We start from the raw sequence: 14,315 nt of genomic DNA, 5'->3' as shown, positions 1-14,315 counted from the left end.
ACATGATGATGAGAAAAATCTCTTACATAACATAACTTGGTTTGTCATAAATATGACTGAACTGAAGTCCATCCTGTCTAATTATAATTGAAGCTATGTGGAGGCTGAAAAGTTATTTTCTTTCATGTCTTACTAATTAACTAAGTTGACAGATATGTACCACAGTGAAGAGGGTGTCTAACTGGCAATTTATCCTTGGCAAGCAAAAATGGTTCTCACTCTCCCTTTTGATTTCTTTTCATTTTTTATATCTTTAGGTAGAAATGATTTTGTAGTCAGAACAACAGCTAAACAGTGCAGTTTGCAGCAAATAACGAACAAAAGTTCATGTAATGTTTTTGCCAAGCTCTAATGACTCATACTAGGTGTTAGTGATGAGTGAGACATACGTCTTACCTGAAGATCAGTAGGTCACTGGGTTCATTTATTTCACACTCTCTTCTTCAGACTGGCAGTGGGAGTGTGACCATGTACCACAGTCACCACTGCTCATTACACTGAATGTCATTGCTTCTCATCATACCATATAACGGGCATGAGTGTAACCTCATTGTTTTCCCAGGACAGTTATTAGTTTTGCTTTCTCTTGCTTTAAGCATTATTGACTATTTTAGGTCATTCTACAGTTTTCTGAAGTGGGCTGATCTCATCTATGGCATTTGAGTACACGGAGCTCGGTAAAGTACACACTAGAGCTGAGACAAAACTGGGAAGGATTCAGTTTCAAAGTAATACCTTTAAATTAGGGTGTCTGTATGTGAGATGTCTGTATGTATGTGCCTAGGCTCCAGTTATAATTGGTAGAGGGGGCTCCATTCAGTTGCTTAAACTTAAGTRCATAGTGCCATTTGAGATAATATGGATATCCAAAACCTCTGTTCAGGGCTAGCAGATGTGACAATGGACCTACAGCAAACCTGCACCCCTTTGGAATGGCAGCTGAAGGCCAAGGGGATATACCTCTTGTAACTCTAATGACACTAGAAACATCTCCTTGGGCAGATGAATTGAGCCTGTTTTCATTACAGTCAGGGGAGCCTGGATAGAGTGATTCATTTTATTCTGAAGCAGGCACCTAGTGGCTAGACATTCAGTAGGCTCCACAGACTGCATTGACTAGGACTTCAATTCAGTTGCTGGAAGATAGGTGTCTAGGACCTGTTCTGAGTACCAAAAGTATCCTGCCTGGACACCAGCTACCAGTCGAGAAGGCTATAGCATTTCCATAGGTTCTGTGTTATGATAGCTAATCCCACACAGGTGTCTTAGATACCATGGAGCATCTGCAACAGCACATTTAGGCAAACAATTTCAGTCATGGGTGTCTGAAGACTGTAAAGGGAGCTTACTTCACATACAGACATATGTACAAAAGTTTCTAAGTTTGGGAGTGAACTTGTAATTGCTCACATCCGACTAAATCCTCAAATACTAAGCTTCCTATTTAGAAACAAAATTCAGCATTTTGGGACTCTGTGAATATAAGTATCTAGAGCCATTTGAGAGGCCCTAGATGTATGAGATATCAGTATGGGGTGGCAGATATGACAACTGGAGGCCAGGTAGGATACATTTGGAAATCTCAAGTGGCACTAGATGCTTATGTTTATCCAGGTTCTAACTCATCCTCAAAAACTCTGCTCCAGAAGCAGTCAGGTGAAGAAGGCATTCAGTGCTTCAGCCTTTTGTGTATCCTTTGTCACCAGGACTCCTGCGCCATTCAGCAGTGGGCCCACTTTTCCCCTAGTTTTTCTTTTGCTGCTGGTGAAGCAGCAAAAGCCCTTCTTGCTGTCCTTGACATCCTTCACCAGATTAAACTCTAGATGGGCCTTGACCTTCCCAGCCTCATCCCTGCATACTCAGACAATGTCCCTATATTCCTTCCAGTAATATTCCTGTCCCCACTTCCACCTTCTGTGTACTTCCTTTCTGTGTCTGAGTTTTTCTAGGAGCTCCTTGTTCATCCATGCARGTCTCCTGCCCCCTTTGCTCRACTTCCTGCTCATTGGGATACACTGTTCTTGAGCTTGGAGGAGGCGATCCTTGAATATCAACCAGATTTCTTGGACCCCCCTTCCTTCTAGGGCCTTATCCCATGGGATTCCTCCAAGTAGATCCCTGAAGAGGCCAATGTTTGCTCTCCTSAAGTCCAGGGTTGTGATCCTGCTTCTTGCCCTGCTTCCTCCTCTTGGGATCCTGAACTGCACCATCTCATGGTCACTGCAGCCAAGGCTGCCTCCAACCTTCACATCTCCAACCAGTCTTTCTTTGTTTGTTAGTACAAGGTCCAGCAGCACACCTCTCCTTGTTGGCTCCTCCACCACCTGTGTCAAAAAGCGATCATCAGTGCTCCRCAGGAACCTCCTGGATTGTTTGTGCCTAGCTGTGTTGTCCCTCCAGCAGATATCAGGGTGGTTAAAGTCCCCCAAGTTCCAGTTCTAGATTTTCCTTGTTCCCCACTGTTACAAACGATCATGCTCCTTTTATACTTCTTTTCTTGCTGATTCTTTCCTTTTTTCAAAAATTTCWTTGTATTTCCCTGGTTTCCATTTAATTCAGTTTATGGTTGCCTTCCCTTTTAGTATTACACCATTTTTTGGGCAAACATCTTTTCAGATAGTTTCAGATATTGCATTCACACACACACTTTTTACACTCACATTCCTATCTTATCAGCTGTTGTTATCCAGGACACTTTGCCAAGGGTGGTCCTTGTGGGCACCCCTAAGTGTACAATGGAGAGACCGGCCCATGCAGAATGCAAGTTGGAAATGTGTCTCCTGTCTCTCAAGCCAGTGCTGAAAACACTGGAGTGGTTTGTGAGGAAAAAGGGCTGACTGCCTCAGTTCCTCACTGCAGGAGCCTGCTAACAGCTAGCTGATTGCTTGACACAGAGAACAGGCGTTCAGCTGACTTGAGCATTCCCTACAGACTAGTTTATATTTGATGAATATCAAAGACCTAATTCTTGAGTTACCCTAGCACTGTATGGTCTGCTTGCAGAGCTGTGGCAAGGCTGGCCAAGGCAGGCAAGGTGTGGTATTGAGAAGGAGAGGGCACCAGGACCTATGGACTATCTGTGTCCCAAACTCCTCACTGCTCCACTGGTTCTATTCTGTCCTGCTCCCAGAGCTAGCAGGCAGAAGGAACAATGTGTTTGGCCTCTGCACCACCTTTGGCAGTTCTAGTTTGTAGTCAGCTCAAGGGAGGGAATGACTTCTTGAAGCACTCTTTCCTTTGTAAGAAAAGAACTAGACAGTGCAGGTTTTGGTGGAAATTACCAAGGAGAGAGGAATCCTCCGCCCCTGAGTGTAGAAATGTCTTCCTATGGCTCTGGGCACTTACCTAAGGGCTACTACAGCTATGACCATTGCATACCTTTTTTGAATACTCTCTGCTTTCTGTCATTTTCACTGGGAATTCAGCTCCAAATGTGTAGTGTACAGCAATGTCATTCATCAGCTTCATCAGATCTAACACCCATTCTGTCTTCCCTGTTCCTAGGGAGTGGTGCTAGACATTTGTTATACCACTAAGTCAGGTCATACTAGGAAAATAAAACAAAGTTTTAACTTTTTCAGTACAGTGTTTGGCACTTTTTCTCCATTGTGCATAGTAGCCTAGTATGTCTAGTAATACACTGCTCTAAGACCAGTAAGACAAATGAGTTAAAAATATTTGCTTAGGTCACTCCTAACTTTTAAAATATTCTAAAGTCAGTTAAAATCAATGAGATTTACTTGATATTAACCAAAACTAGTCACTGAAATAATTTTTAATGTTTCTTTAATTAGTCTTTGTAAGCTCTTAGAGATCATTAGAAAATGGCATATTTTTGTTATTATTTTCTGAAAGAAAAAATGATTCTGTCTCCAGAAACTAAAATTGCAATAAGCTATATAAAATCGTTATAGATTGGCACGTATTTTAATCTTAATTTGAAAATCACCTTGTTAATTTTTAGCAATACATAAGTGATTTATCCATAATGTTTAAATTATAATAAAAGACAATAAGAATTTTTTCTAATATGGAGTGTTGGAAACCATTTGTCAAAGGGATGYGAGAGGAGACTTACTTTTAGCATTTAATCTACCATCAGTAACCTAAAAGAGCAATTGCTATCTAACAGGTGAATACCACTTATATGATAAACTATGTCTTGGTTCTTAGTTACTCAGTGTACTGCTCTAGACTCTTCAGAGTTATGAGAATCTACAGTGCTGTAAGGATTTTAAAGGTATTTAGTGTTTAACATTCAAAGCAGCAGGAACTGCTGTAAGCTGGGTATAAGACTCAGAATTATGAGATGATCCTGCTCATTTATTTATTATTATCTCAGGAGGAAGGCTGGATCCTCTGCTGACATAAGCCATTGCAACTCCATTGACTTATAAATTATACCAGCTGATGATTTACACAATATTTTTGACTTACAGTGGCTTTGCTTAGCATCTGAGTATTCGTCACTCAGTCCTGAAGAACTTGAATGAACCAAAGTCATGTCTTTTACCCTTACAATCTCTACAGATTTTTCTAAGAGCTGAAGAAAGGACTTAGCTCTTGGACTTGGCAGGGTCAAGCCTGGAATGAAATTAAGGTTCAACTGAAATAAAAATTTCAAGATTCAACCCTTTATCTTTAAGAGAGCAGATCTGCATTTTAGGTCTCTTTTCTATACTAGGTTGTGCCAAAATCTTTCATTGAACTAAAGAGTTTGCTGAGGTAGCTGAATGTGTGAATGGAATGGGGGGGCTCACTAGCATTGCTGGCATACCCAAACACCAAAAGGTATCCAAGTGTCATGTGCGCTGAACTATATTAAGGGGAGCTGCAGGACGCCATTTAGTCCTACCATGTAATCAGTTATGTTATGATTAGATTAACACATCTCAAAAAATTTCTATGTTGGATTACACAGAAACAGCTGGGAGTAGGATGCATAAAAAATGAGAAATTCTTTACCTCAGGTTCCATGGCAGAAGATTAAAGTTCTCAGAAACCTGCTGTAGTTGACTCCACTTTGAGAGCAGAGGTTTGACTAGATAATCTCCAGAGGTCCCTTCCAACCTCAGCTATTCTGTGATTTTGTAAAGATTAGCAATGCATTCGTGGTAAAGTTTAAAATAGATGTTGATTTGAGCTTTGGAAAAAATGTACCTGGATCAGAACTTTTCTAAACCTGAGGGATATTAAGATATGGAGGTTTGGTTTCAGTTCACTCTTCTTTAAATTGAAGTATATCTGTWGCCTCTTTTTGAGCCTGCTGGTCCATAGAAATTTGTATTAACCAGCTCTCATAATTGAAAAATTAACATTTTTTTATAAACTGTATTTCAAATTAAATACAAAAGAAATTGGCGTTTGAAGGCTTATAAAAGAATCAAACTCATTGAGATTTCTTTTCCCATTGGTTGCTTTTGATCAGGCCTCAAGATAGGAGTATTATTGAATGACCTATTCTTATTAGGTCCCCCTGAAACCATCTCTTCTCCAGGCTGAATAAGCCCAGCTCCTTCAGCTTATCCTCACAAGGCAAGTGCTCCAGGCTCCAAGCATCTTGGTGGCCATCCACTGAACTCACTCCAGTTGATCAGTGTCTTTCTTGCACTGCGGCCCCCAGAAGTGCATGCAGTATTTCAGACATACTCTAACAAGTGGTGAGAAAAAGGGAATAATCGCCTTCTTGATCAACAGGCTGTTAGCCTTCATCAATACCCAGGGGAACTGTTCAATCATGCTTACCCTGCTGTCCACCAGGAGCCCCCAGATTCTTTTCCCCAGAGCTACTCCCCATGCAATCAATTCCCAGTCTAACCCCTGTTGCAGGGTCAGTCCCAGGTGCAGAACTTTGCATCTATCCTTGTTAAAGTTCATGATGTTCCTGTAAGCTCATTCCTCTAGCCTGTCTAGGTCCTTCTGAATGGCATCCGTGGCTCTAAGCATGTCAGCTGCAGCCTCCACTTTGGTTTCATCTGCAAACTTGATGASAGTGCGTTATCTCCTCTGCCAGGTCATTGATAGAGATATTAAACAAGACAGGTCTCATAATAGACTGCTAAATTGCCTACTGGTGGAGTACAAATCATTAGCCACTACCACTGAGCCAACAATCCAGCCAGTTTTTCACCTATTTAGTAGTCTACCCATCTAGACCATGACATCCCAACAGGGATACAAGAATGCTCTGTGAAGATGCTGAAAAACATGTCAAAAGAAAGATGTTCTCTTTCATGATTATTTTTACTCATTTTACCCCTTTTTGATTCTTAATCCTCTTTTTTCATCAAAAACAAATCTTAAACAGCTACTCCATCATCCTTTTTCCACTTCCTCAAGCAAAGATGATTTCCAATAATCTGATGGACTCTGTCATATTATTCTTCTTAAATTTTGTGGGTAATTAGAAGTCCTCCCTTTGCACAAAATGCTTGACTCTCCATGCTTTTCATAGCTTCTCAAAAAACCCTCAGCCCTCCTGTCCCACTACTTGTCTGATATAATAAATCATTTTGATGGTGTCACTTCCATTCTTTTCTTTTTCATCTTTTATTCAGTGATTTTCAAACTTTTATATTTCTGATCTCTAAAGCAAGGTTTCAGAGGATCAGCTGATTCACCCCCTTGTCCCAGGGATGACAATATCTAAACTGCTCCCAGTTGGTATATAGGTAACATATTCTTAAAAAACTCTGGTGATGGAGATTTCACAGCATTCCTAGACAACTTATTTCACTGCTTAACTAACAATGAGAAACATTATCCTTGATTTTTTTTCCAGCCCTCTCCCTCTTGGACAACTTACTTCCTTGACTGCCAATAGTTATGAACTATCCTGCCAAGCATCTATGATGTCAGTTATATTGTGTTTTTTCCATGTTCTGGGACATGTCTTTCCCCACATTCCTAGCGTTTGCAGGCAGACATTTCACATCTTTGGCAGGTCACCTCCTTGTATCTCTCTCTTGTACCTGGTACATCACCCCACTCCATCAGTTAGGTTGTATTTTGCTTACCTTTTTTTCTTGCAATAGAAGAAAGCACATTTATCTACTTTCCTGCAGCTTTTTAACACTGACTTCTTTCCAATATTTAGGCCCTTTTCAAGAGGCTTGTGACTTTTGCCTCTCCTCTTCTGCCTGGTCTTCATAATACTTGAGAAGAAAACCCTAGGAAAGAGTTAAGACTGCACATATCTCAGATATCTGCATATGCATATCTGCATATGGTTTTAAGTAGGATAAATTCTACAGTAATTTATTCCTCAAAGAAGAAAAGCAAGTACTGCACAATACTTCAACACAAACCAGTGAGTCAAGACTCTAAAGATCTTAACTGCAGGACTGTATAAATACAGCTTTTCTGTGAAATACACTATGAAGCAKTTTATATTAATTGATTGCTAGTTGGCTAAAGTTGGCTTGGCAGGATATTCTTTTGCATAAGCCAGTTTTTAACAAGATGATAGCTATAAAACTTCAAGTCTGTATAACATTCAAGCTCTAACTCCATGATATAAAACTATCATATCAAATGCAACTTACTTTTTGTAATCCAGAACAATACTGATGGTAGTGTTGATGGCTCATTTCCTAGCGTGAAGGCCACATTATTGCTGAAAGAAGAAAGTAGAGGGAAGAAAGGAAAAGAGAAAACAAAATTGTCCAAGGAAAAAAAAAAGTTCATTGTTATCATGTGGCAAATGGTAACATCTTTCACTTTCCATATCCATAATTTTATAAAATCACAGAATCATAGAATATTTCAGGTTGGAAGGGACCTCAGGAGGTCTGTAGTCCAAACCTCCGCTCAAAGCAGGGTCAGCTATGTGGTCAGACCAAGTTATTCAGGATTTTATTTTATCAGGTCTTGAAAACCTTCAAGGATAGAGATTCCACAACCTCTCTGGACAACCTGTTCCACTGCTTGACTGTCTAGACATTGACAAAGTTTTTCTTATATCTAGTTGGAACCTCTCCTGTTTCATTTCATTATCTTTCGCCCTCCTGCCATGTACCACTGCAAGGACCCTAGCCCCATCTTCTCAAAAACCCACTCATAGGTACCAACAGGCTGCTGTTAGGTCCCCCCAAAGCTAAGCCTGCTCCAAGCTAGGCCTGCCCAGCTTCCTGAGTCTTTCCTCACAGGGCAAATGCTCCAGCCCCCAACCATCTTGCTAGTTCTTTGCTGAACTTGCTACCATTTATCTATGTTTTTCTTGCACTAGGGCACTAAAAGATGGATGCAGTATTCAAGATGTGCTCTAACAAGGGATGAGTAAAAGGGAATAATCACTTCTCTTGCTCTGCTGGCTCTGCTTCTGTTCATACAGCCCAGGATGATATTGGCTGCCTTTGGTGCCAACGCACACTGATAGCTCATGCTCAGCTTGCTGTCCACCAAGACCCCCAGCTCCTTTTCCACAGAGCTGCTACCCATGCAGCCACTCAGTCCCCAGCTTGTATCATTGCATAAGAGCCAGGATCTTTTATCCAGAGAATTCTTCAAATTTTATCCTGTAGTTCTAATGACAGGCTTTGCTAAAAAGAAGGAAATTTTCACATACAGTTAAATGTATTACAGTTTACAAGCTTTCCTGGTAAACAGTGCTAACCTAAATGGTGAAAACTGTGTAAAAAAAATGTTTATAGATTCTGGCTCATCTAAAAGTTCWTATCATTTTGTTATGCTTAAATAAAGGCATGTATTCAAAATAATCTCATCTCAGCTACTTACTATAACTGAAAAATGAATCACTATGGGAGAGATGCATTATTTTGCTCGGTTGCTTAAGGAAATTTAAACAAAGTGCATTGGTTATTTGTTAAATAACTTAATTGAGCCACATTTTAGTGGCTAAAAAAATGGATTTAGTGATGGAACAGATTGAGAGAGGCCTGGATTGTTTAGACAAGATTCTGCTCAATATCAGGCACTCTGAACATTCCCCTTGCTATTTCTCTACTTAATATGGATAATGGCACTGCCATTTTTGACAAGGTAATATCTGGCCATTCTGTAGAGTTGCTGGAAGGATACATCTAGAAAGATGACTAAGTTTGGGCTTTCCAAGCCACTTATATTTGCAACCCTGCAAAAAGGGAGAGTACAACACATTTGAAATTGTACTAGTGTCATGACTCAATTCAGCTAGATCAGGGAGATGCACTCATCTTGGAGGCAGCTGTGCATCACTAGTTAAGTGATTTGTTCCATATAAATACCCTAGGTTGCATGTACACATGAAGTTAATCTTACCAAGGGTAGTATTTTGCTTGATGATGGTAARAGTTTTTGCACAATTATAGGATCATAGGATAATTCAGACTGGAAGGACCTCAAGAMCACTATGTTTTGCGCAAAGTCCGTGATATCGGTGTAAAATATATTCTAAATCTGTACCCAAATCCATCCTTAAAAAATACAAGATCAGTGAATTCAGGCTTGGAGGGAGGAAGAGGGTGAGTGGATGGTGTATGTCATATGAACTTCATTCTCAGGCTTCTTTGAATCCTTAGAGCAATATGTACRGTATTTTCTGTATCTGTGAAAATCTCATTTGGAAATATGAGCTCTGAAGTCTGTTTTGATAAATGCTTCATTAAATGGTTTAATTATAAATCACAGAGTTGATAAAAGGGAAGGTCTGTACCACAATTACAGCTTACTCCTCTGTAAATGGAACAGCAACAGTCTGGTCAAAGTTAGTGCAGAATGGTATGAAAGATTTTGAGCTGAAAATGTTTTCTATTCCCTTACAACTGGTGGAAATGACTAGTGCAGGATAGCATCAAGAGTCTGTATACATCCRCAGATATAAAGATACCCTTGGTGGGGGGAGGAGAAAAGGTTTTGTTCAGCCCTAAGAGAGCACTAGGAACAGCTTTAGGGTCTAGGCACAGTGCTTAGTCCAAAGAATAATGACAGTTTTCTGCTGCTGCCAGTGAGATCCTTTCTGGGGTGGAGAAAGTGRCTTTGAGAGAATGAGAACGAAGCAGTCTGAATCATCTGTGGAGTCCTGGTGTTCATCTCTGTTCAACTGTCAGCTTCATTCCTTTGCCGTGAAGCATGCTCATAAACCTAGGTGCCAGGCATTCTTGGTGACTCTGCCAAGCTGTGGAATAATGCCCCACCAGAGCAAATAACCTTTGAAAATATTGCTACCTCTTCTGTTGTGAATGCAAGAGGTATTTCTTTAACCAGGTGTTCTCTAASAAAGCAGAGAGCAATATGCATCACTGACCAACTAACTCCAAAACAAAGCAGAATCACAGAATCACAAAAAGGTTGTGGTTGTAAGTAACCTTTAAAGATYATCTAGTCCACTCCCCCTGCTCAAGCAGGGTCACCTACAGCAGGTTGCCCAGGACCATGTCCAGACAGCTTTTGAGTATCTACAAGGATGGAAATTCCACAACATCTCTGGCAACCTGTTCCAGTGCTCAGTCATCCTGACAGTAAAAAAGCTTTTCCCTTATGTTCAGATGGAACTTCCTGTGTTTCAGTTTGTGCCTGTTGCCCCTTGTCCTGTCACTGGGCATCACTGAAAAGAGTCTGGCTCTGTCTTCTTTACACCCTCCCTTCAGATATTTATAAACATTGATGAGATTCCCCCTCGGTCTTCTCTTCTCCAGGCTGAACAGTCCCAGCTCTCTCAGCCTTTCCTCCTATGAGGGGTGCTCTGGTCCCTTAATCTTTTTCATAGCCCTTCGCTGGRCTTGTTCCAGTATGGYCRTGTCTTTCTTCTACTGGAGAATCCAGAGCTGGACCCAGTACTGCRGGTGTGGCCTCAGCAGTGCTGAGTAGAGGGGAAGGATCACCTCTCTTGACCTGCTGGCAACGCTCTTGTAAGAGCATTAAACTCTGCATACCTCACATCTAAAACTCTTGAGCAAAGTTCTGTTTTGTTCTGTTATTCTCCATGATTTCTCCCCATTGTCATATTGCCTTTGCAAGAAACACTCCCTTTAGAGAGAGAGGAGAAATCTTTCATTTCACTCATAGGAACAGAAAAATGAAGAGAGAGAATGAGAGAAAAACTTTATTGGCCCTCCCACAATGCACATTGTCCTGAGGGAAACAATAAAGAAGRAAATCCCTGTCATCACTGTCACAGAGGACACAGATTATTTTCAGTGGCTAGTCTAGCTAACCTTTATCAGCAACGGAAGTTAAAGGAGGAGATTGCCCTTACACACCTCAGGAATTGGCTGACGTGCAGATCATATACCCTCTGAGCTCTGAAACCACCAAGTGGGGACCTCAGTATGCTGGTAAACTCTCTGGACTTCTACCTGAAAGCTAAGAAGAAATATTAGGGGCTTACAACTGGCCTTATGAAATCTGGGAAATTGAACCAAAACACAAACATATTGCCTGCCTGTACAGTATCACGTGTTCAGTATCTCTGCTAGTTAATCACAGCCTGAAGAACTGAAAAGAAGATAACCTGGATCTCTGGACAGTATCTCTGTCCATACTTCTGAATTATTTTCCAATCACATCAGACCTGTCTGATTTTCCCTTTTTTTTTGTTTTTGTTTTTGTTTTCCAAATATGTTGTAAATCTTTGCTGGTGTCTTTTTTGGCATGTAATTATACTTCTTTGCAATGGGTATAGTGGTGTGTGGATTAAGGCTCAAACTCCCTATTTTACTGACAAACTTTGTACTGATTTGTGCTCACGCTTATATTAACAAAACAACATGGAATCAATCCTGAGAAATGGACGTGCTTTAGAGCACTAGTGATCCTTATTCTGAAGTTGTCTTTTTTAAATCAGGTGAGATAAGTTACATCCTAAAAATGCCAATTTCTCCCAGATAACTGAAATTGGTGCACTGAAAGACTAGCTCAGCTGTAGATATCTGCACTGGAGGCATACACAGTGAATCCCACCACAATGCTTAAAAATGTGAGCTATTCATGGGAATCATAAAATGATAGAATAATTTAGGTTGTAAAGGACCTCTGGAGATCAGCTGGTCTGACCAACCAGTCAAAGCAGGGTCAACTTCAAAGTTCAGTTAGGTTGCTCAGGGCCTTGTCTATCATTCTTCTAATCTTCCTTTGCTCATGCAGGCTTTGTTGTGAGGTAAGATGTGCAACCAGAATCACAGGAGTTTGAGTCACTGAGCATGCTTCCTGTTCTCTCACCGTAGGTTGCAGAAGAGTGATGTCATTCAGCACTTAGTCAGGAAGAATGAATCACAACTTGTTTTAAGATCACTTATTAGGGATTATCTCTCCGCCTTTCTCTCCTAAAATTTGCATCAACTAAAATGCACAGGTTTGGAGAAGTCAGAGCATTGCTGTCTCATATCTGATTGCAGGAAGTATATAGCAGCCGCCTCTGGACTTCACTACAGAACCCTTGGGAGTGAGAGGAGAGGTGCAGGAAGAGAACAGAAAAGCAGAATCTGAGAAGGGGGAAAGAGAGCTGTTAGATAAGAGACAGAAAAAGCACAGATTTTGGAAGAGCAAAGGGTAAGAATCACTTTACTGTATAAACCTGAGGGGAAAAAAAAGAAAAGCTTGAAGCTCTGAATACTGTTCCCAGCAAAAGCAGAAATAAAAGGAGAAAATATATTTAACAAAGGAGAAAGTGCACCTGCAGAATGAGAGCAAATGAGGAAGAAGCACCAGAGCAACTCTGAGGAGCACCAGCTTCCCAGGAACTGTTACTATAAATTGTGGGAAAAGAATACAGGGAAAATAAAACAGAATCACAAAGTCAGTAGTGTACCGAGCTGCAGCCCCATAAAAACATTTAGCTGAACCTGGCCTGGGAAATTATGTAACTTCTGGCTAGTGTTGAGTTTCAACATGAAGATAGGAGGTACCAGCTTCCTGAAAGAATATCTGAGGGCGTTACTGCCTGGTAAAATTACAGCTCAGCAAAACCACTGAGGATTAGGGTAGGGTTGTCATGGCCACACTACAGACATCACCTTGAGGGAACTTTTCCAGATAGTAGCTGTGAGAACTATATTATATACAGGATTGGAGGGAAGGGAACGAGAAAGGCATCTTGTGTAATCTCTGCTCTTTCTTCTTTCACAGCTGCTGCAAATATAAGAGTTGGGCACACCCAAAGATGGAGTCAAGAATTCCAGCAAGGTTTAATTGGTGGAAAGTGCTGTTAATGACTGAAGAAGCAAGGAGAAACAGTAAGAAACAGCAGTAAACCTTTAATGCTGACCATTGGGATCCATCGCAGCAGATAGGCAGATCCTAATTTTGGGCCCAAAATTACTCCAGTTTTCCTATGTTGAACAACAATATGCTACTCTTTAAAACAGTGCTACACAATCTGGCAAAATAGATGTTTTCTCAGTTACATAAAGAAATGAGAAGTGGAACATCACTGTGGGTCTAAAAAGGATAAGAAACTTTTTCTTCTTCCAGAAGACACTCTATAAAAAATGCAATAGTCACAATTGAATTTGTGCTTTCCACTCACACATCTTTTAGAGTAACTGATGATAAAAGACACAGTAGTTAGGAGAATGGTAGTACCATGGGTATTGAGAAAAGGCACAGGCATAATACGATTTGTCATGGGGCAAGAAGCAGCTCAGTGAATAAAAAATGTGAAAGTGGAACTAGATGTATGCGTACTCCTACACATGCCTCTCAGTGAGAAAGGAATTTTTATGGAAAGACTATGGGAGACATTTTATCTGAACAATGAACTAGGCAAGTCAGTGGAAAAACTGTGGATCTCAAAAGCCATGAAGAAACCTCCATTTTGAGGGTCCTACCGAAGTGAATAAACACAGTTTGGGAGATATGTACTTAACATATATTGCTGCAAGCAGCTCCACAGTGCCAGACATTCTTAAAGCTGGGTGTCTCTGTTTCTGATAGGTGATTTCATCAAGCCAAATTTATTTTGAATAGAAAAAAAGTTACATTTTTGTAAAATTTGTTCATATGTAATTACTGGGTCACATGGCCAATGTGAATGTGGTTGAGCTTGAGTTAGCTAAAACACATGCAAGTTCAGACATGGAGAAATGCAGAGAAATCTCAGAGATGGTCACATACAGAGTAAAATACAAATTTGTTTGAGATGCAAAAGTGTTCAGTGAATTCCTTTGTCAGCATGGACCTTCCAACAAAAAATAGTCCTTCTGAAACATTTGGTGACTTTTTGACCAAAGTAGAGGTAATGGGTTGAGCTGAGATTGGATGTACAGTAGTATTAGCAAAAAAGAAATGACTTTATTTCTCTTATACAAAGTAATTCTGGTACAGTATCATCCTTTTTTTTTTTTAATTGAAAGATTTGTGATTAAGATTACAAGGCTTTA

At 40.4% G+C, this 14,315-nt stretch overlaps 1 protein-coding gene across 1 annotated transcript in view; it reads right to left on the bottom strand.

The window, feature by feature from the left end:
- The window catches only part of MTNR1B (melatonin receptor 1B), a 68,004-nt gene extending 62,147 nt beyond the window's left edge, over positions 1–5,857 (bottom strand). The window contains exons 1-2 of the mRNA XM_026071931.1: positions 5,746–5,857; positions 4,438–4,584 (exon numbers count right to left, since the gene is read on the bottom strand). Of these exons, the coding sequence (XP_025927716.1) occupies positions 4,438–4,584; positions 5,746–5,857 (259 nt within the window). The remainder of the gene's footprint in view (positions 1–4,437; positions 4,585–5,745) is intronic.
- Between the last annotated feature and the right edge of the window lie 8,458 nt (positions 5,858–14,315).

The sequence above is a fragment of the Apteryx rowi genome, unplaced genomic scaffold (genome assembly GCF_003343035.1).
Source record: "Apteryx rowi isolate R43461 unplaced genomic scaffold, aptRow1 scaffold_332, whole genome shotgun sequence".
In the NCBI taxonomy this organism is placed as follows: Eukaryota; Metazoa; Chordata; class Aves; order Apterygiformes; family Apterygidae; genus Apteryx; species Apteryx rowi.
This window is presented reverse-complemented; position numbering and strand designations above follow the sequence as displayed.